At 39.9% G+C, this 21122-nt stretch overlaps 1 protein-coding gene across 4 annotated transcripts in view; it reads right to left on the reverse strand.

Moving 5' to 3' along the window:
- MTR (5-methyltetrahydrofolate-homocysteine methyltransferase) overlaps positions 1-21122 on the reverse strand; it is a 99040-nt gene that overhangs the window by 49582 nt on the left and 28336 nt on the right. For 3 of the 4 annotated variants that reach the window (XM_087431909.1, XM_004432401.3, XM_087431908.1), the window contains 6 exons: positions 20013-20074; positions 18858-18925; positions 16610-16689; positions 14029-14141; positions 11025-11165; positions 8562-8747 (listed from right to left, as the gene is read on the reverse strand). In XM_087431909.1, the coding sequence (XP_087288035.1) occupies positions 8562-8747; positions 11025-11165; positions 14029-14141; positions 16610-16689; positions 18858-18925; positions 20013-20074 (650 nt within the window). Of the gene's footprint in view, positions 1-8561; positions 8748-11024; positions 11166-14028; positions 14142-16609; positions 16690-18857; positions 18926-20012; positions 20075-21122 lie in introns of those variants that run through there. The other variant, XM_087431911.1, reaches the window with a different exon arrangement.

Here is a 21122-nt window from a genome sequence, read left to right on the forward strand (position 1 = left end):
TAGTATTTCTTAGTAACCTAGTTTGGCTGGTAGGTCACGAAATCAAGGTCCTGGTCATTTCTCTCTGAGCCACGAATGACATCTGGCTGAGTTTGGCAGACTAAGTATGTTATGCACAGGGGAGTGGGGGAGGGCATCTAGCTGTGTACCAGAAGGCAGCACTACAAGTGGAACAAGCAGAAGGGTCCTCACAGAACAGGAATTCATTTCTAGGGCCAGAACTGAATCATCAGCTATCAGCTTCATAAGGATGAGGCCCTTGTCAAATTTTTCTCGCAGCACCTAGCATAGTACCTGTCACATTAACAGACACTCAACTCTTGTCTGTTGAATAAACAAATGAATCTGAGAATAAACAGAGTGTCAGTGTACAGGCCTCTGCCAGGATCAGGTCATATCATGTCAGATTCTCCAAGGTTCTCTTTGCCTTGTTCCTCAGCCGGGGCTGTGAGATAAACACACTAGTAAGCCTTAGTCACGCTTTAGGATTTCACAGATCCAGAAGAAAGGATCAGTAGAAGAACAGAATGGGGGCTTCCTCTATTAGGAAGGGCTCTAGTTGCACATCATAATAACCTGGAGGGATTTTTGTTTGTTTTCTAACAATAATATCTGAACCTCACTCTAGACCAGTTAAATCCAAATCTTGAGATGAGGCCTAAGCAACAGTATTTTTAAAGAGTCCCTTAGATAATTCAGCACATGTGTGTGGTGATGGGTTGTAATTAGTATTTGGGTGGCGAACATGATGTAATCTGTGCAGAAATAGAAGTATAATGATGCACACCTGAAATTTATACAATGCTATATAAACCAATGTTATAAACTGCAATAAACAAAAAATAAATAAAAAAAAAGAGTCCCTTAGTGATTCTAATGTACATCCAGGATGAGAACCACTGATAGGTGATCTGGCACCTTCTTAGGCTGAGGTAGAAGAAAACCTCAGTGACAATACCACAGGCTAAAGGTCAAGAAAAAAGGAAAGAAGTATCTTTTATGATTTTATGAACCAGGTTTACTCTTAAGCTGTAGAAAAACTAGACAGTGATCAGTGGGTAGAGGCTTTAGTTAAGAAATCCACTGCTGAGCCAGCCCTGATGGCCTAGTGGTTAAAGTTCAGCACTCTCACCACTTTGGCAGCCCGGGGTTCGCTTCCCGGTCAGGGAACCACACTACCCATCTGTCAGGTGCCAAGCTGTGGCGGCGGCTCACACAGGAGAACCAGTAGGACTTACAACTAGAGTATATAACTATGCACTGGGGCTTTGGGAAGGGGAAGAAAAAAAAGAGAAGATTGGCAACAGATGTCAGCTCAGGGAGAATTTTTTCCTGCAAAAAAAAAAAGAAATCCACTGCTTAGGCTTTCCAGAATATCAGACACTTAGGGAGCAATGAGATAAACTGAAAACAATTTTGATTTAGTCATCAAGGCAGATACTACAGGAAAAATGGTAGAAGACACCTAGATTCCATAAAAATGCAGCCTGACAAGGAGCAGAGAAGGAACGGGACCAACTTCAGAGGTAGGTTAAAGGCTTCAAATGCGCCTGAACTAGCTTAGAATGGGCCAGGGACACAGCAGGAGGCCCATCCTGCTGCCACAGAGTTCAAAAAAGGAGTGATGGAAAGGGACGTTTGTGCCACCATCAGAAGGGCACTGACAAGCCAGAAGGAAAAAAGCTGAAAAAAGGGAAGCTTCCAAGGGAAAAACACATGGCAAAAGATACTCTGGCTTCACAAAATCACGGAGGGCACAGGCCCAGTTCAGAAATCTTTTGAGTGAATTCTCTACTGTGACAAACATGTGGACACAGCAGCAGAAGGCAAGTGTTAGCCTAGAGCCCGGGCAGAAGCAGCAGTCCTGAGGGCAGGAGTGAAGGCTCGGCATCAAGATAGCTGAGACCCTGCCCGCAGGGGGAGAACAGAGCAGAGCACTGAGGTGGGGATGTGGGAGATGTGAGGTCAACTTGGAATGCCTCCTGGTTCACTCTTCACCTGAAAGAGCAGGGGCTGCGCCCCTGGCAGATTCATACTCAAGACAGAATGTGGATGCCAGGAACTCAGGATTGAGGAGGAAATGGACAGGACTTCAGATATGGGAAAGAGACTGAGAGGCAATCTCCACATAGCTAACACTGGGGAGGATCTCAGTTGAGACCAAAGGGTCTCAGTTGCGATCTAGGAACTGCAGGCACCACCACCGAAAGCTTCTGAACTTTTTAACAAGGCAAGGCTGTTTTAAAGGCCATCGTCCAGGAAAGAATGCAAGTTCTGTGGGGGAGTGAGAGGAAGAGAAGAGAAGAAAATCCTTAATACAAGTATCAATCCCTGAATAGAGCCAAGGATGGATCTGCTTTCTAGAGCCAGAACCAAATCATCAACTATCAGCTCCATAAGGACGAGGCCCTTGTCAAATTCTTCTCACAGCACCTAGCATAGTACCTGTCACATTAACAAACACTCAACTCTTGTATGTTGAGTAAACAAATGAATCTGAGTATGAACAGATCGTCAGTGTACAGGCCTCTGCCAGGATCAGGTCATATGTTAGATTCTCCAAGGTTCTCTTTGTCTTGTTCCTCAGCCAGGGCTGTGAGATAAACACACTTGGCTCCATCACGTCCTAGCCATTTGACTTGGGCTCACCGTAAAATGGTACAACAGCTACCCCAGATGGTTGCTATGAGGACTAAATGAGATAAACTGTGCTGGTGGTTTTCGACCAGAGTATACATGAGAATCACCTCTAAGGCTTTAAAATTACTGAAGCCAGGTCTCATCCTAGACCAAATGAGTCAGAAATTCAAGGGGTGGAGCCCAGAGGTGTGTATGATTTTTAAAAGCACTGGCAGTGACTACCCTTCCCTGTGGGAGTGTTTCTGCTTTAAACTCTTGGTTCAGCGTCACAGATATGCAAAGCACACAATGTTCCATTCTCATTCTCAGAGTTGACCTTGCTTCCTACTTCACTGAAAAAACAGAAGCAATCAGACTCCCACCAGCACACAGACCAGCGCACCTGCGGGTCTGCACTCTTACACTCTGCCTTCTCTCCTTTACTGAGAGCATACTGTCTCCCCTCTGCTTGCGCACTGATTGTCATCCCCCTCAACTCACAGGGTCGTGGACCTAGCAAATGCCCCCTTTCTCTCATGCAGCAATTCCTCCCTCTCTCTCTACCAGATCATTCCCATCAGCTTACAAAAACATGTCACATGATCTATCTTCACAGCCACACACACAAAGACACAGACGCCCTTTCTGAATCCCATATCCATCTCTAGTTTCCACCCTATTTCCTGTTCCCCTTTACAGGAAAACTCTCAAAAGAGTTGTTTACACCTGCTGCCTCCAATCCTCCTGTCCTCTTTTGAACCCACTCCAATTAAGCTTTCATCTCCTTGGAAACAGTACAGCGAGATTACAAGCTACCCCATTTCTAAATCCAATGGTAAATTCTTGGTCTCACCCTACTTGATCTATCGGCAGCTCTTTAAAATAGCTCATCACGCCCTTCTTGAAGCTTGTTCTTCACTCAGTTTCCAAGTGAACACTCTCTTTTGGTTCCTCTCCTACCAAACAGGTTGCTCCTTCCCAGATCCTTCTGATGGCATCTCCTCTTCTCGCCAACCACTAAGCGCTGTGGCTCCAAGTTTCACTGGGTCCTAGGACCTCTCTCTACATCATTCCTTGGGTGAGCTCAGTCATCTCAGTACTTTAAATACCATCTATGTACAAGTAATTCCCAAGTAAGGGAATCCTATCTTCAAGCTGGACTTTGCCCATGAAACCTAGCCTCATCTACGCAACCGCACACTCACCATACCACCGTAAACCTAGTATGTCCAAACCCAAACTTCTCCTTACCCCATCCCAAATCTGCTTCTCTCACAGTCTTCCCTATCTCAGTAGCTCCAATCTTTCAACTGCCTAGACCAGAAAACCCTGAAATTATCCGACTCCTCTTGATTTCACAACCCACAACCAATGTGAAGGCAAATCCCACTGGCTCTACCTGAATATATATCTAGAAACAGATGACTTTTCACATCCTCTCTTGCTTCCACTTTGGTCCTAGCCACCATCGTCTCTCATCTGGATTACAGCAATAACCTCTAATAGTTCTGCTTTGCCCCTAAAGACCATTCTCCACAAAGAACCAGAGTGGTTTTAAAACATAAATCAGATTATGTTTGCTCCTCTGTTCAAACATGGATTCCAAGCTCACTCACAGTAAAAGCCCAAGTGTTAACAATGGTCTACAAGGCCCTATGTGATTTTTACCTGCCACCTTTGTAAGCTCATATCCTCCCATTCTCCTCTTCTCCCCTCTGCTCCAGCTCTGCTGGCCTCCCTGATGGTTTTCAAACATGACAAGCATGTATCTGTCTCAAGGCGCCCCCTCTACTCAGAACACTCTTCCCCCACATTTTCACATGGCTCACTCCCTCAGCTGCTTCAGGCTTCTGCTAAAATGCCCTATTACCCATAAGGCTTTCCCAAACCATCCTATACAGAATAGCATCCCCCACCCTCACCCTGGTACTATCACCCTGATCCTCTTAATTTTCCTCCACTGTATTCAACATCATTCAACATATACGTTGGAGAGTATGTGTGTGTATTTTATTTCTCATTTCCTTTGCCCCCAAGAATATAAATCATACAAGATCAGGACTACGTTTTATTTGCTTGCTATCTCCCCAGGCCTGGCACATATTAAGTTCTCAAGATATATTTGAGAAGATATTTGCCTCCATTAAATAGTAAGAGGTTGCTCTATAAATTTTAAAAAGAACATTTAGATAACAAAAAAGAGCTCCTGGAAAAAGAAGAAATAAAACTCAATGGAGAATTTGGAAATGTAGAAATGTATATAAATGTAGACGTAGAAATCTCACAGAGCAGAGCAAAACACCAGAGTTGGAAAATAAGAGGCAAAAGATAAGAAAATTAGGTAACCTTTCCAAGACATCCAATATCTGAATAATACACATGCCAAAAGAGAGGATAAAACAATTCAAGGAAACTTCCTACAACTATGGCCATAAGTTTCCCGACCGAAAGGGCCTATCAAGTGCCCAACAAACAGATGGCTCGTCATCATGCGATTTCAGAACACAGTGGACATGGAAGATCCAAGAAGCACCCAGAGAATGGAAAAATAATAAGTGCCACAAAGAGAATCAAGGGCTAGAAGAGCACTGGACTTCTTACCAAAATCAGTGGAAATTAGAAAACAATGGATCAATGCTTTAAGACAGAGAAAATAATTTCAAGCTTGTGCTCCTATATCCATATAATCGTTAATTAAGTGTAAATGTAGAATAAAGCCATTTTCAAACATGTAAGTTTTCAAAAATATTTACTGGCATGTTTTCTTTCACAAGAATCTACCAGAGAATGCACTCCAACAAATGAGAGATTAAACCAAAAATGAGGAAATTATGAGATCTGAAAACCTAAGAGAGAGGCAAGAGGAATCCCCAGGATGGTGGTGAGAGATGTCTCACGGTGAACGCTGTGCAGTCGGCCTACTGAGCAACCTTTCCAGATCCTGTCAGAAGACTTGGAGAGAGAATTCTTCAAGAAATTAAAATGACAGTCTATTTAATGTGTTTGTGTACACTGGATTATTGGAAATCTACACAACCAGGAGAGAGTTTGAAGGTGAAATACATAAGAAACAAAGCAAACAAAAAGATAAGCATTAACTTCGTGGAAAATAGGATGCAGGACAGGAAAAGGAATCACGGCATATTACATGGCTCAGTTTTGTATATGCTTTACACCAGTTAATAATGTAAGCACAGAAAATAGTTATAACTAAAATTAACTATATTGGGAGGATGGGGGGATAAAAGTAAAGACGTGTGGAGTGGGGGTAGAGGATGGTGAAAAAGCCAAATCCTTCACCCCCCCAGTCATGTGTTGCTTAATGACGGGGATACATTCTGAGAAATGTTATCGTTAGGTGATTTCGTCATTGTGCGAACATCATAGAGCGTACTTACACAAAGCTAGATGATACAGCCTACTGCACACCTAGGCTATATGGTACTGCATCGTATATGCAGTCTGTCATTGACCGAAACATTGTTATGCAGCTTGTGACTATACAGAAAGGCAATAAACAATAACTAAGACTGGAATTTGAAGATAAGGAGGGAGATGCTACAAGAATTAGCTAAAAAAGTTAAAATTGGTTGCCTCTGGGGATCTGGAGATCTGGGGACTTCTGTTTTTCATAAAAAGGCTTATAGAACTATTTGTCTCTTTATCTATCTGCATACATAACTTTGGTAAAAATAAAACTTATATCGAAAGATCCCACCACACTAAACTAGTGGTGGAAGATGACTAGATGCAACTTTTCAGAAGGACAATTTAACAATGTGTATCAAAATAATAAAGGTTCACACCTTTTGACCTTGCAATCCCACTTCTACGAACTAACTCTAAGAAAATCATTCTACAAAGGGAAAACGGCTGCATGAATTAGAATATTCATTGGCCATTGTTCATTCTTCTAAAAAATTATAAACAATCACAATTTCATTCAATAATAGACTAAGTAAAACGTATATATACTGGAATATAATGCAACCAAAAAGATGGAGTTATAATGCATATTTACTAAGATGGGAAGATGCCAACATTCTGTTGAGTGGGGGGAAAGAGTTACAGAACAGCAGATGGAATCTCGTTTACACAAAATTTTCAATTTGCTGGAACCTCTTCTGCTTTTTCCCTAAATAGCCACATGGCTTTCTCATTTTACTCAGGTTTTCAAACGTTTCCTCCTCAGAAGGGCTTTACGAGACCACCTTTGCTATAACAGCCAACTCTTCCCCGACAGCCTTCCCCTGGCTTCTTTTACCCCACCATTTAGCACAGATCCTGATGAATGAATGACGCCAGCTCGCCTAGGCTGGACTCCTGGCACTATTGCTTGATACCTGTGTGACAACAGTGAGTCATGCAACGTCTTTGTGTTGTTGGTTTCCTAACGTGCAACACAAGTAATAAGAATATATACCCAACCTTTATATGTTGGGAGGAAATACTGATTTAATGTGTGCACTGTGCTTGCTTGGTACAAGTAAAGGTCTAATATACATTCATTATCAAAATTATCTCTCTTTTGTACTCTTTTGGATTATTTGAATTTTTCCCATTATGAAAATACATCTTTTGTACAAAAACAATAACACTTTTGCTAAAAATAGTTTTATTTTAAAAATACAAAAGACAGAGAAAAGAAAAAGGACATATAATACCACCATTTGGCAATTACATAAATAAGAAGTCAATGTGTCCCCATCTGAGACCACCCCTATGCTCCAATTAACAACTACCAGATATTTTTCTCTGCTTATACAGACAAACATATATCCATATAAATCTTTTTATAAAAAAAAATTGAATCATGTCACTTGCTTTTTTCACTTTTCAATTTATTGTAGACATGGTTCCATCCCCGCATTCTTTTCAAGTGCTGCACAGTATTCTATGTGGCATGTAGCAAGATTTAAGCATTCTCCTACTAATGGACATTAGAGCATTCTCAATTTTTTGCTATCAGAATGCTACAATGAATGTGAACACATACCCTTACATACTCAACCTGTTACAAGATTCCCAGGAGGGGCTGAATCATAAGGCACGGATTTTTTTATTGTTCTAAATTAAATATTGAATAGATACAAAAATATTTATGAAAGTCACGTGAGGAATAAAACAATACAATAGTCACTACACACCCATCACCCAGTTGAATGACCATTATGTCTGAAGCTTCCCACATGCCCCTCCCTGATTCCATGGTAGAGACATTATGAGAGCTGCCACTTATCAATCTTTCACTTTTTTTCTATTTGATAAAAGAAACTAATATCTTGTTATTGCTTCATTTTTTATTTCTCTAATCATTACAAAATGTAATATCCTCTCACAGGTTTATTGGCTATTTGTATTTCTTTTTCTATAAATTCCTTATTCATTTCCTTTGTCCATTCTTCCGGTGGGTTGATTGGGGCATTTTACTTTCTGATTTATAGAAACTCTTTGCATATTAGGGCTATTAACCCACTGCTATTACTCATGTGCAAATAGTACCACGTCTTTCGCAAGACAAAGTTTTACATTTTTATGTAGATGCTCCATCAATTTTCTTTCTGGCTTCCCACGTTTAGATGAATAGTTTCTCATATATTCTTTAGAATTTTGTTGGTTGCATTCAGATCTTTAACTGACATAGACTTTATCTTAGTACATGGTGGGAAATGGGGCTCTAACTTAATTTTCTTCCAAATGCATAGCCAGTTGTTCCAACAGCATTAACTGAATAATTCCTTTCCCCACTGATGTAAAGACTTTATTATGTACCAAATTTTCATATATATAAGATATGTGTGTATGTGTGTGTGTGATATATATATATATATCACATATACCATATATGTGTATATACATATGGCTGTTTTGGACTCAATTCTCTCCCACTGCTCTGTCTAACCTAGTAACACAATGGAGCTAGGTCAAAAGAAATCACTCACCTGTCCCTCTTCATCAAAAGCCATGACCACGACAGCAGCTCCAAACTTCTTAATCTTTCTGGCCTTCTCCAAGAAGTCATCCTCTCCCTCCTTCAGACTAATGCTATTGACAATGCACTTCCCTTGGCAGCACTTTAACCCAGCTTCAATCACAGCAAAATTGGAAGAGTCGATGCATAAGGGCACCTGAGATCAGAGGGCAAGAAGATCACAGAAAGTCTACAAGTCACCACAAATTTCCTTCCAAGGGCTCCCCAATATTTCCTATTTCTTCTTCAGAGAAACAATAAATAAATAATAGTAGTGTGACAGAGAGAGAATTGTAATGTACTTGTTCTTAAAGCCCAAAATACTTGGAGTAATTCCAGTCTTACAAGAGACCCCATGCACAGGCCAGGAATGTGTAACTCAAAGATCATAGCTAAACATCAGAATGGAATCACTGAGGTCAGTTCACTGGCTTTAGTACCAGTTTACACTTTCAAGTGCCTAAACCCTGAGGCAAACACCTCAAGTAGGATTCAGACATCCCTGATCTGACTCTGGGATTAATGTTTAGCCTCACATCCTTGGTAACAGCCCTCCAGCCAAGTTATTCAATCTTCCCTTTAGAAAATCAAGTTCCAGAATGGAAAAAAAAGTGAGTTTTACTATTAGAAGGGAAAAGTAGATGTAATATTCAACAAATGCATATAACTAAAATAAAGGACAAAACTGGAATGCACAGATAAGAATAGGTTCATTTTTAATACTCCGTATGTACTCATGCCTCTGTTCCAGGAAAGGTGAAAGTAAGGGCTTCAAGGAAGCACTAGATTCATGCAAAGAAATGAAATAGGGCAGCTGATCTAGGCCCCATTATTTAATTAATTTGTTCAATAAATAATTAAGTGATGACCAGGTTGGGCCCCATGCCAAATTCAAAGGCAATGGTTAGGCAGGCAGGTCCCTGGCTCCACCATTCTGTTATAAAGATAAATGATTAAACAAGTAACGACATAAAGTATGAGAAATGCTAGAGCACACGAGAAGCACAGACTGCCATGAAGGCATACTTTAGGGGTAACAAACCCAATCTATGACACGGGGCAAGTGGCGAGGGAGAGTTCAGGGAAAGGTTCCCAGGGCAGTCGGCTCTTCCTTAAGCCACACCTCCAAAGAAGAGCAAAACAGAAGAAGGAATCCATCGATTTCACTCCTTCTTAGCATCCTAGTCATGAGAGGTTTGCTAGGAAAAGGGTCAAATGCAATGACAATACCAGGCCAACTTTTTAAAGCACTTAGCGTTTCTATGCTCTACCCCACTGTCCAAAATTTAGTCTCAAATAAATCTTGGTAGGAGGTCAAAACCAGGAAAGATAAGAAAGAGAAATTACTATAGCAATCAAAACACTAACTAATAATGTCTTTCAGTTACATGGGGTCCTTCACAGTTAACAAAGTCACTTTTCTCTTTATGATTCACAAATCAGACAAAGCAGGTATGATTATTCCCACTTCAGAGATGAGGAAGAAAACTGGGGTCTACAGTTAATCAACTTGCCTGAAACCATAAGGCGAGTCTTCCGACTCCCAACGCAGCCCTCCTCCCACGATTCAGCTGATAAACAACTGCTCCCTCTCTCATTCTGATTGACTTTGAACAAGTCATTTAGCTTCTCTGCACCTTAAATTCTCAAAATATTTACTCCCAGAGGAGTGATGAGGCTTTTTAGTGAGGAGTTTTAAGACACAAATGAAGGATGGGTTAACGTAATTCACTGCTTACCACAAGACTTCTAACCAAGCATTTGCTAAAGCCTAATAAAAAACTGACAGCCCTATTTCTTAGAGCACTAGGAAGTTTGTTAAAAAAAAGAAACTTCAAAAATCACTCTCCATCAAAAATTCAATGGTAGAGAAATAAGTGAGATTTTTAAAGTTTTTAGAATCCACCTAAAATTTTTAAAAAGACTAACACAAAATTAACTTTCAACTTTTAAAGAACAAATGTAAAAGCTAACATAATATCTTAATTTAATCTTGTTTTGTAATTTTGTCTTACTCTGATAAGCCTTAAGAAGTCTCTTCTTCCTGCAATACGAAAGAATTAACTCAATTCCCTTGTCTATGGTAGGAATGGAACTAATGATTTGGTAGGAACGGGTAAGTATATCCGCCAGAGACACGAAAAGTGGGTTCTTAGTCTATTCAGACATCAGAGGAAACGCAATAAACTCTTGTGACCAATTCCAGAAGCCTTGGAAACAGCCAAGCTGAAGTCACATCTCTCTCTCAAGTCTCATTTATATCGAAAGGCTACCATTAAGCAAGAAAACTGACAATCAGAAACCACTGGGGCTTTCAACATAGGAAAACAGAAAACCAGCGTATGAGATGACAGATCAATGGGACAACTGACAAAGTTAAATGAGAGACAGAGTGAGACATAAATTCCCTTAGTGAATAAAAATCTTGTACAACCTTGGCAATGTCAGGCTCAGAAGCAATAAAGTTGCAAAATCTGGTCATAGCACTTGGACCGTCTAGCATGCCATCATCCATGTTGATATCCAACACCTGGGCTCCCATTTCCACCTGCACTTTGGCAACACTCAGTGCTTCCTGCAGAAAGAATGCAAGAGGAAGTAGCATTAGGAGAAGGTGACTCAAGAGAAGGCTAACAAAAGTAATCCCTTACCATCCCCAGCAGTTCTTTCAAATTATACTAACTAGCCAGCCTCCCAGACTCTGGGCCTGCTCTTCTCCTATCAATCATCACAGATTAGCCTTTCTTAAACATCTCTTCCATCGCCTCATTTCACCACTCAGAATCCACCAAGGCTCTGTTTTTTCTGCCACAAAGAATCTAAACTCCTTAGCCTGGTGTTCAAGGCTGTCTGTGACCTGGCCCCATCTTCTTACCTAACTGAACTTCCCACTCCTCCCACATTGGTACCCTTCACCCAGCCAAGTCTGTTTCCACCTCTGTATCACAGATCATGTTGTCACCTCTGCTTGGAATACAATACCGTTCCCCTCTGTTGTTTAAGACCCAGCTCAAGTAACTAACTCCTCCAAGAAAAGTCCTTAGAGAAATCATCCAAAACTTACATAATTCTTTAATTTGCCAAAACATGCAAAGCATTCATTGTAGGCTGTTGATAGGAATTACATGAGAAGAAATGTGAGTTAAATAAACTTTGGTAGGTTTTTATACTGGAAGGCTTTTCAAATCCTTTAATATGCTATTAGACACTGTAAACCTCCACAAACAGAATAGAATACACAGCATTTCCCACTTATGACTATTTAAAGAATATCTTGTAGGATCAGTGTTCCCGAGAACTCACTTCAGGAAACACTGCTTATTCCACAGTGATCTGCTACATCTAAACTTCTATAACAATTATAAGCGTTATCACACAACATGGTTTATTGTATTATCATTTCCTCATGATTTCATGAGTATTAGCTTATTTCTCAAAATAGATTTTAAGTGTTTGGAAATCTAGAAAGGTCTTACGTATCTCCCACTCTCCTTTGAACAATGCTGGGCAAAATATACATGTTCGATAATGCTTTCTAACTGATTGATACAGTAGAGACTCTATTCTGTTTAAGTCTTCACTGTACACTTCATAGTGTAATAAAATAAGTAGAGATAAAATCAACAGTAGATTCTGATGTTGCCCTAATTTTTTCCTAGCCCAAGAAAAACAAATAGAAATTTTTATTAGAAAATAGAATAATAATAGAAATCACTGTGATAGAATAGGCATGAAATCCTTTGCCACAAGGAAAGACAATTTGTAATGACCCAAGGTTACACAAAGAAAAAGGATCACAATAAAATGCAGCAAATCAAAAGACATTTTCCAGTATCAGCAATGTGTTAAATACTGTAAAGAATAAAAAGAAGTATAAGTCACAATTCCTGTTCTTGAAGGGCTAGTTGGGGGCACATGACATAGACATATATAAAAGCTACCTGCACTACCACACAATGTGTGAGTCAATGCCATGAATGTCGAAACACCAGGAAAGGGCGAGGTCTCTGTGGACTGAAATGGAGAAAGCTACCTGAGGGGAGAGTCTTCAGCTGGCCCCTGGAGGATGGACCAGAAGAAGCAGAGAGGAGCTAGCCCAACCTGCAAAGCACTTAGCACAATGACTAGCATTTAGTAAGACCTTATTAAATGAGAGATATTATTACTCCCTCTTGTTTGCTTCTTCCTAAAAAGCCCTCTACTCTCAGTATCAAACAATCAATCTGAGAGCTAAAAGGACACCACAGAATAAGCATAAGAATTAAAACATAAATAGAAACATTGCCAACCGAAGAACACTGTACAACTATGAAGGGTCATTAGGATTTCAGAAGGGAACAAACATGAACAAAGGCACAGAGGCAGAGGCAAGCCTCCTGGAATGTTCCGGTGACAGATCAGGATGGGGAGGCAGTCTGGTGCCTAAGTGGAGAAGGCTGAATGATGGCCTAAAGAGTTTGGATTTCATCCTAGATGCAAAAACAAGGCACCCTGTGAAAGCTTCTGAACTGGGGAGGACCATGACAGAAGCACATGGCAGCAGTAAACACTAGCAGGAATGAGGGAAGAGGACTGACAGAAACTGTCAGGAACAGGTAACCAGGCCCTAGTAATGTGCCCACAGGGCCACCTCTGAGGGATGCCATGGGGTAGTCATCAACAGGTCCATAAAGGATGATAAATGGGCCCTTTCTTTGTGATTAAAACTAAGTCTGCTTTGATACTGGTTTCTGGAAGATCTATTTCCCTAAAGGTTGCAAAATCGTAAAGTGAAAGAAGTTTGATGATAAAATAAATCATCATTAAAGCTCAGACCAAATTCCTCCATTTTCAACTTCATATTTGCATAAGAAAAAGAAAATCTATCCAGATGTTTAGAGTAGGCTCTATTTGGATTAAATTTTGCTCATCCCCAGAGTGACCGAGCTTAAAAATATTATGGCTAAACTATTATGTAAACTTTCCAAGGCAGGGGCCTATTCTTTCTTTTGCATTTGCTTCTTTATTTTCATCTACAGCTACAGAATCAATAATACCACATCAGTCAGTGTTTGATGTGGTCATGAGGAATTGAATAGGAATCTTCTTGGCTTTCCCTTTCCCTAGAAGGATTTGTGAGAAGCCAAAATGAAGAGTGTTCTCAAATTTTTAAACTTATTTCACAATTAACAGAAATAGCTAGAACCTAGATCCCTTCCATCTCGTCCCACTTCATACCCCAAATGCAGTACTTTTTGACAAATACTGACAACAGCAGCTTCAATTTTTCGAAGCCTCATCCTCCCACCAGCCGAGCCTGCTGCAAACACACGTTACCGTTCTTCTCACACTTCCCAGCAGCTCTGCAAATAACACTATCAAAAGCAGAGCTATTTTATTTACACACTGTCTAGCCAAAAACATGGCAGATGCCTCAAGGGTCTTATTAAGATGCTCACTTCATAGTTTCCTGACATGATGAGTTTAGCAAACTTCCTGGATCCTGCAACGTTACAGCGTTCTCCAATGTTAACAAAGTTGGTGTACGGTCCAATCCTGAAGGGTTCTAGACCTTAAAAGGAGAAGCATTTTGAAAAATTTCTGAAAATGCATATGGTAACATGAGACAAAAAGAAAACAAATGTTTTCACGAGAAAGAAAAAAAGTTTCTGTGCCACAGCCCATCTGACTAGACAGGAGACTCAACGTGAAAGAGGACCATATCCTTGTTCCCTAGGGATATTTAAACACAACAAAGGCTGTGTGATGCAGCTACTTTTACAACCAGAACAACAAAAGAAGAAATACCTCAGGGTTTAAAATTGTAAATTTCTCTAAAGACCTGAATCATATATCAACTCTGAGAAAAAAAGAAAAATTATCATCATATCCCTATTAATTTAACCAAGAGTCTGGGGCAAAAGCCATGAAGTTAGAATCAAAAGGATTGCTGTCCACTCGGACATCAACCTGAAGCCAGATGGAACAAGCTTTCTTAATCCCAGCAATGGTGTGTTTAGAGCTTTGCCACGTCTCTGATCCAGAGGCCAAGAATCCATAACCAGCAAGGCCAAATGGGGAGAGGAGGAAGGGCCCAGGCTGAGCCCCGGGAGACAGGAGTTACCGGGCAGGTCCACCGCTCCTTCCTGAGTTGACTCTGGTCAAGCCACTTGGACTTTTGGCATCTCTTCCTTTATTTGCAAAGGGGTAATAACATCTCCCCTGTTACAGGCCCATTTAGGGGCAAATATTAGCTAATAAATGTGGATATATTACACTTAGGTAAAAAGCAACATGCAGTGTAAAGTATCACAACAGAAAAGGCCTGTAACTGTTTTCCTTTTATTCATTATATCTAAAATATTAGGAGAGGGAGTCTTGCTGGATGGTTACAGGCAGGCTCTGGGGACACCCAGCCTCCGGTTCAAAGGCCTGCCCAGCTATCTCAGGGAACAACCTGGGGCAACTCCTCTCTGAGCCTCTGATCCGATAAAATAGAGCCAGTAAAAGTATCTGCTTCATCACGTTATTGTAAAAATGAGACTAGATAACACTGATAAGCACAAAATTAGCACCAGCAATCATAGCTGTTGTTATTAATAAAAGAAAATGGCTTTTGAGTCCTTTGCCAAAGCCTTGGTTGGGTAAGAAACAGATATGAGGGAGAGGAAGATACTGAATGTAAGATGGTAATTATAACACTATTCCAGGCTATTGGTTCACTGACTGGGAAGACTATCACTTGCCAGTTTTGGCTTATGATTTCCCTTCCCATTGGTAATGATCCTCAGGGCCTTCCCCCTCCATGCTAGCCTCAGGGTGTCCTGATCCTTAGTCAGACCCTGGGGTTTGCAGGGCAGGCCACCAGAGAGGCCAACATTTAAATGCTGAAGAGATCTTGTGTCATCGCCTGAAAAGCATTTCACACAAAGTGCTTCTGATCTTTTATGAACGTGAAGTATCTGATATAAAAACTACATTTTTCTAAGTTTGCAATTTATAAAAGAATAATTTAAAAGAGTGTTTGATGTCATTCTTTTAAAATCTGATTGAAGGTGATTTTTAAAGCAAATTAGAAATAGCACATGAGGGCTGGCCCCGTGGCTTAGCGGTTAAGTGCACAGGCTCCGCTGCTGGCGGCCCGGGTTCGGATCCCGGGCGCGCACCGACGCACCGCTTCTCCCACCATGCTGAGGCTGGGTCCCACATACAGCAACTAGAAGGATGTGCAGCTGTGACATACAACTATCTACTGGGGCTTTGGGGGGAAAATAAATAAATAAATAAAATCTTTAAAAAAAAAATAGCACATGAAATTTAAATCAGGAAAAAAGGATTCTTTCATTCTTACATATAAATTCTTTTAAAAAATCATATCTAAATGGTTCTCTTCATTTCAGTTTTAGCGAAGGTTGATAATTTTCATTGTTAGTCCTTGGCTGAAGTCAATTAACAGCTTTAAGATCTAAGGATGAAATAAACTATCCTACCACACCTCTCTCTGAAAAAGGGAGGCTGCCTCCCTCAGGGGACTGTTGAGAACCAAACACAATTCTTTGTAAAACCCTGAACACATGGCAAATGTAAGACAGCAACAATAATATTTTAGAAGCAAACAAAATTTTCTAGGAAGAGGCTGCCATCATTACAAAACATTGAGCCTTGGCAGTTTTGAATTTTTAATAACTAGTAGCAAATCTGATGATTAAAATTGTTAGGCTGTGACTAAGAGATGTTTTCAAAGCAGTGTACAATAGAGAGGGGACCACGTGAGTTCTAATTCTAACCAAGGGCACTGCCTGGGCAAACCACCTGTGCCTCATTCACATTTCCCCGGAAGTTAACATCTTCCTGCTTCTACCCCTAGAAAAACACAAGATTCTTCACTGGAATTCATTTAAGTGCCAAAAAAATATGTACTCTTTTTTGACCTAATAAATAAGTTGTTTGGCACAAACATCACTACCACTTGGAATAAATATACTAAATTAATCTACAAATGGTCTCTAAAAATCTAAAAACCATGTCTTCATGACTTACCAGACAGTAACATATGCCCTTCAAACACAGTGGCAGGTGGAACTCTAGGCTTATAGTTTTTCACAGCTTCAGCAATTTCCCTGAGTTAAGAGAAAACACTATATCCATTAATTTGCAATAAAATAAATTTAATTAAACTGATTTCCAGCTATGAAATTAAGTCTATTTAACATAATTATGCACATAATTATATACCTAGTTGCAAAGGTATAGCAACAGTTATGCCTTTCAGTTTTCCCAGTAATGCAGAAAATGAGTCTATAAACTTCAACTTTTCTGTATCTGCCCAGTCTGCTGTGCACCAACTCTACCAGTTTCTGCACTGAGATGTGAACCTAGAGATACGTGACAGTTTGTGCAAACGCAAACAGCAAATCTCCTCCTCCCTTTCCCAAACCCATAAACGTCCTTTATTCCATCAAATCCACACATGAAATACATCCTTGCTTCTTACACAGTAGTTTAAAAGAAAAAGAGCCTTCATCCTTGAGGAAGAGGAGCAAACTGGAGAGGAGGTGCCAGGAGTGGAGGAAATTAAATCCTTTAGGTCTGTTTCTTCCAAGCATAACACCCACATAGTAAGGAGGGTATAGAGTAATAAATCACTAAAACTCTAAAATAATTAGTCCTAAAAAATTTGTTTTAATTATTCATACTCTTTTAACCTTACCGGCTTAAATGAATTATGTCTTTGATCAACCTTGAGAAATCTGGCTACTCCACTAAATTTATCAGGACCAGTATGAACTGCTCATTCTACTGCCCCCCAAATTAATATGCAGACATCAAAGTAGAAGCACCAAATATAGACAGATAGACAGACATACACACATACATACACAGGTATTTTTTTTTTTTTTTTTTTAGATTTTATTTATTCATTTTTTTCCCCCCAAAGCCCCAGCAGATAGTTGTATGTCATAGGTTCACATCCTTCTAGTTGCTGTACGTGGGACTCGGCCTCGCGCTGGACGGAGAAGTGGTGCCTTGGGGCGCGCCCGGGATCCAAACCCGGGCCACCAGCATCAGAGCGCGCGCACTTAACTGCTAAGCCACGGAGCCGGCCCATACACAGGTATTTTTAAAACAACTCTTCTTTTTAAAAAGGAAATAACCTTAAAAATAAGCAGAGAGCCAAAGATAAGCTGCATTCAACTATTTATAGCTTTCAGATATTACTTAAAAGATGTCTAAAAAATCATACGGACTCTTAATAGAGTCTATCACAAAAGTCAACAAAAGCAGAGAAATATTAGGTAATTCAGTACAGTGAACATATTACACACATGAAAATAGACACAGAACATCGAGACGACTGGCTCAAAATACGATCATCAGTCACTCTAGGGGAGAAAAAAAAAATACAAATAGTCCTAAACTATGTTCTATTCCACTGAATTCCAATCCTCTTATAAGCCACAAAACTGCAAGGACTTCAACACATACTCACTATGCTCTTGTGTCACACTCTTTCCCTTCATATATTCATTCAACAACATGGACTAAGCAACGACTGTGTGCCAGGCAAGGTGAAGACACTTCTCTTGACCTAAAGGTGCTGTTGTCTTATTGGCTTTTCCTTCCGTGAGAGAATCTAATGGACGCATGTATTTGTCCACAAGAAATATGAGCTGTCCCTCCTTGAGCATTTGAGTATTAGTGACGTACTTAAGGGTAGAATATTATGATATCTGAGATTTGCTTTATAATATTCTAAGTGAAAAAAAGTTGGAGAATAGATAAAATAAGAATAGTAAAATGTTGAAAATTATGGAAACTATATGATAGGCACATGAGGGTTCATTTTATCATTTTCCTACTTTTATTTTTAGAATTTTTCATAATTTAAGGCATCTTAGTTTGCTAGGGCTGCCATAATGAAATGTCACAGACTGAGTGGAAATTTATTTCTCAAAGTTCTGGAGGCTAGAAGTCTGAGATCAAGGTGTTGGCAGGGCTGGTCTCCTCTAAGGTCCTTCTCTCTGGCTTGTGGATGGCCATCTTCTCCGTGTCCTCACATGGTCCCTTCCTCTGTGCGTGACTGTGTCCTAACCTCCTCTCTTATGAGAACACCAGTCATATTGGATTAGGATTCACTCATATGATCTCATCTTACCTTAATTACCTCTTCAAAGGCCCTATCTCCAAACAGAGGAAAAGGGTGGTAGGTCCTCAACATACGAATTGGGGGAGCAGGGACACAATTCATCCCATAACAAAAGGTAAAATATTTAGAAGTGATTACTACCTGATATGATCTGGTGTTGTACCACAGCATCCACCAACTATATTGACCAAGCCATCCATAGCAAAGTCCTGCATTTAGGAAACAGAAAAGTTTCAGAGAGTTCATCTGAATTCTAAACTCACTACTACCAATTCAGCAGAAAAAGATCTACATTTACTGAATAACTAATATTAAAACAAAAAAGAGAGCTAAACATACTTAACTCTAGATACAAAGCTTTCACATGCCCTAGATATAAGGTTGAAAGCAGAGAATGGTTCAAATACCATGAAATCCTTTACACCATTTAAAATGCAACGAGATACTTATTTGCCTATCTGATCGTAATAAAGACTTTTTTACCCATATGCTGAGCTGAATGAATGTGAGCTGGATAGTGCATTTTCAAATAACACATGAAGTGAGTATCAGTTTTTAAATTTAAATTAATTTAAAATTTTTAAAGAATTAAAAGTTCAGTTCTTTAGTCACAATAGCCACATTTCAAGTGCTCCAACAACTACGTGTTGTAGTGGCTACATATTGGACAGTGTGGGTCTAGAGTTTAACCCTAGACTAGTTAGTGAAAGACAATAACGGAGAGGAGAAGTCAAGGAACCGAGGAGTCAGAGTATTAGAAAGATCATCTACTAGATAAGGTACTGAAATCATAAGAATTAAGTCAGAAATTGTCTAGGAGAAAATGTCAGTGAGCCAGAAGCTAAAAATTAAGGAATGAGGAAAAGAGACCCAGAGGTTAGTAATAAGGAAGGGTAGTGAGTAGTGTTGTCTCATGACCTGGGATTCAAAGATGGGAGGTGTATGGGAGAGGCGGTGTATGGGTGACAATGGGGAGCAAGGAGGACACCAAGTCTGCCCAGCAGTTTTGCGGGGGGGACCACCACTTGGGAAGGCTGCAGAGGACAGCCAAGTTCAATTAGTTCTGGTTGGACCTCACGGGGAATTTTCCAACAGCCACCAGTGCCAACTGGGAAGAAGGATGCTGACAGGTAGCCCCTCCCTCTGCTTCCACCATCTTAATTCAGAGGTAGCTAAGCTTTAATTTGTTATACACACACTGGGATTTCTTTAGCGGAAAATTCTGCTTCTGAATATTCTAAATCTAAAATTCCAATTCTCTATTTCTTAAAAACCAAGTGAAAGAGGATTCTTGACCTTTAGATGCATGGCCATCATGTGCGGAGTTTCATCATAGTCACCAAAGGTATTGGGAAGACCTAAGAAAGTAATATTTCAACCATTACTGGAAACTACCTTAACAAAGAGACACAGTATTTGTAAAAGCTTTAGGTTTCAAAGCTATAAAATTTTATATTTATAATTAAATGATGATCACTTGCAAAAACAAACAATAATTCTTAATATTAAACATAGTAAATACAGAGATGCCACACCAAAAAAGAATCACAGGGGAAAATAAACATGTATTATTTCTTTTCCATTTGAAAGAAAAGAGTCACTACTATATGGGACAGAATTCCCCCACCCCCATCCTCTTCCCATAAGGGAAATTCATTCTTGTTACCTAGCTGCTTGGGGGTGGGGGCTGAGGGGTGGAGAAGTATTACATATCCTGTGAACTAACGAGTACCTGACATGCAATTAAAAACAAACAAGCAAAACACAACCAGTCTCCTTTCAAATAAATTTTCCTAAGTAAGACTTTAGCATCCAATTATCCAATTTCCTATTTTATTTATTATCCCCTTCCAGTTCTCTTACTCCTCGTGGGAAATAAAATTTATTGTGTGATAAAATGTATATATTTGGAGAAAGAAGGCTGGAAAATATTTACCTAAGTAGCTAAGCCATGCACAAAAACATTCAGCAGGAAATCTGGTTAACCCAAACTGGATTACCAATATTTAACTGAATATCTGAGAACTGTCTACAAATATCTTAGGAATTTTTGCATACAGTAAACCAGAAGTCCTAACTTTTAGAAAGGAAAAAGGTAACAACACACAAGGTTCATCAGCTCTTTTGTTAATACAGTGGAATGGAGAAGAAGGTTCCCTCTCCTCTTTGCACTCATCTCTTTGGCCATGTCCACATGGTGAGCACTGTCATCACTAGGCTCTGGTCAGTTACGTGACTAGGCTTCATTCCCTAAAGTTTTGTCCAATTTTGAAGCTTTCAGGCTGAGCCAAACTGTTCCTTCAAGTCTACAGGGAAATGATTGTCTAGACTCAAATACTCTTCACTTAGAAAATTCCTATTGAATGTCACCTATTACCAACACCTGAAAAACAGACTCTTTTAATC

The sequence above is a fragment of the Ceratotherium simum genome, chromosome 6 (genome assembly GCF_057802395.1).
Source record: "Ceratotherium simum simum isolate JZ-2026a chromosome 6, ASM5780239v1, whole genome shotgun sequence".
NCBI classification, from domain to species: Eukaryota; Metazoa; Chordata; class Mammalia; order Perissodactyla; family Rhinocerotidae; genus Ceratotherium; species Ceratotherium simum.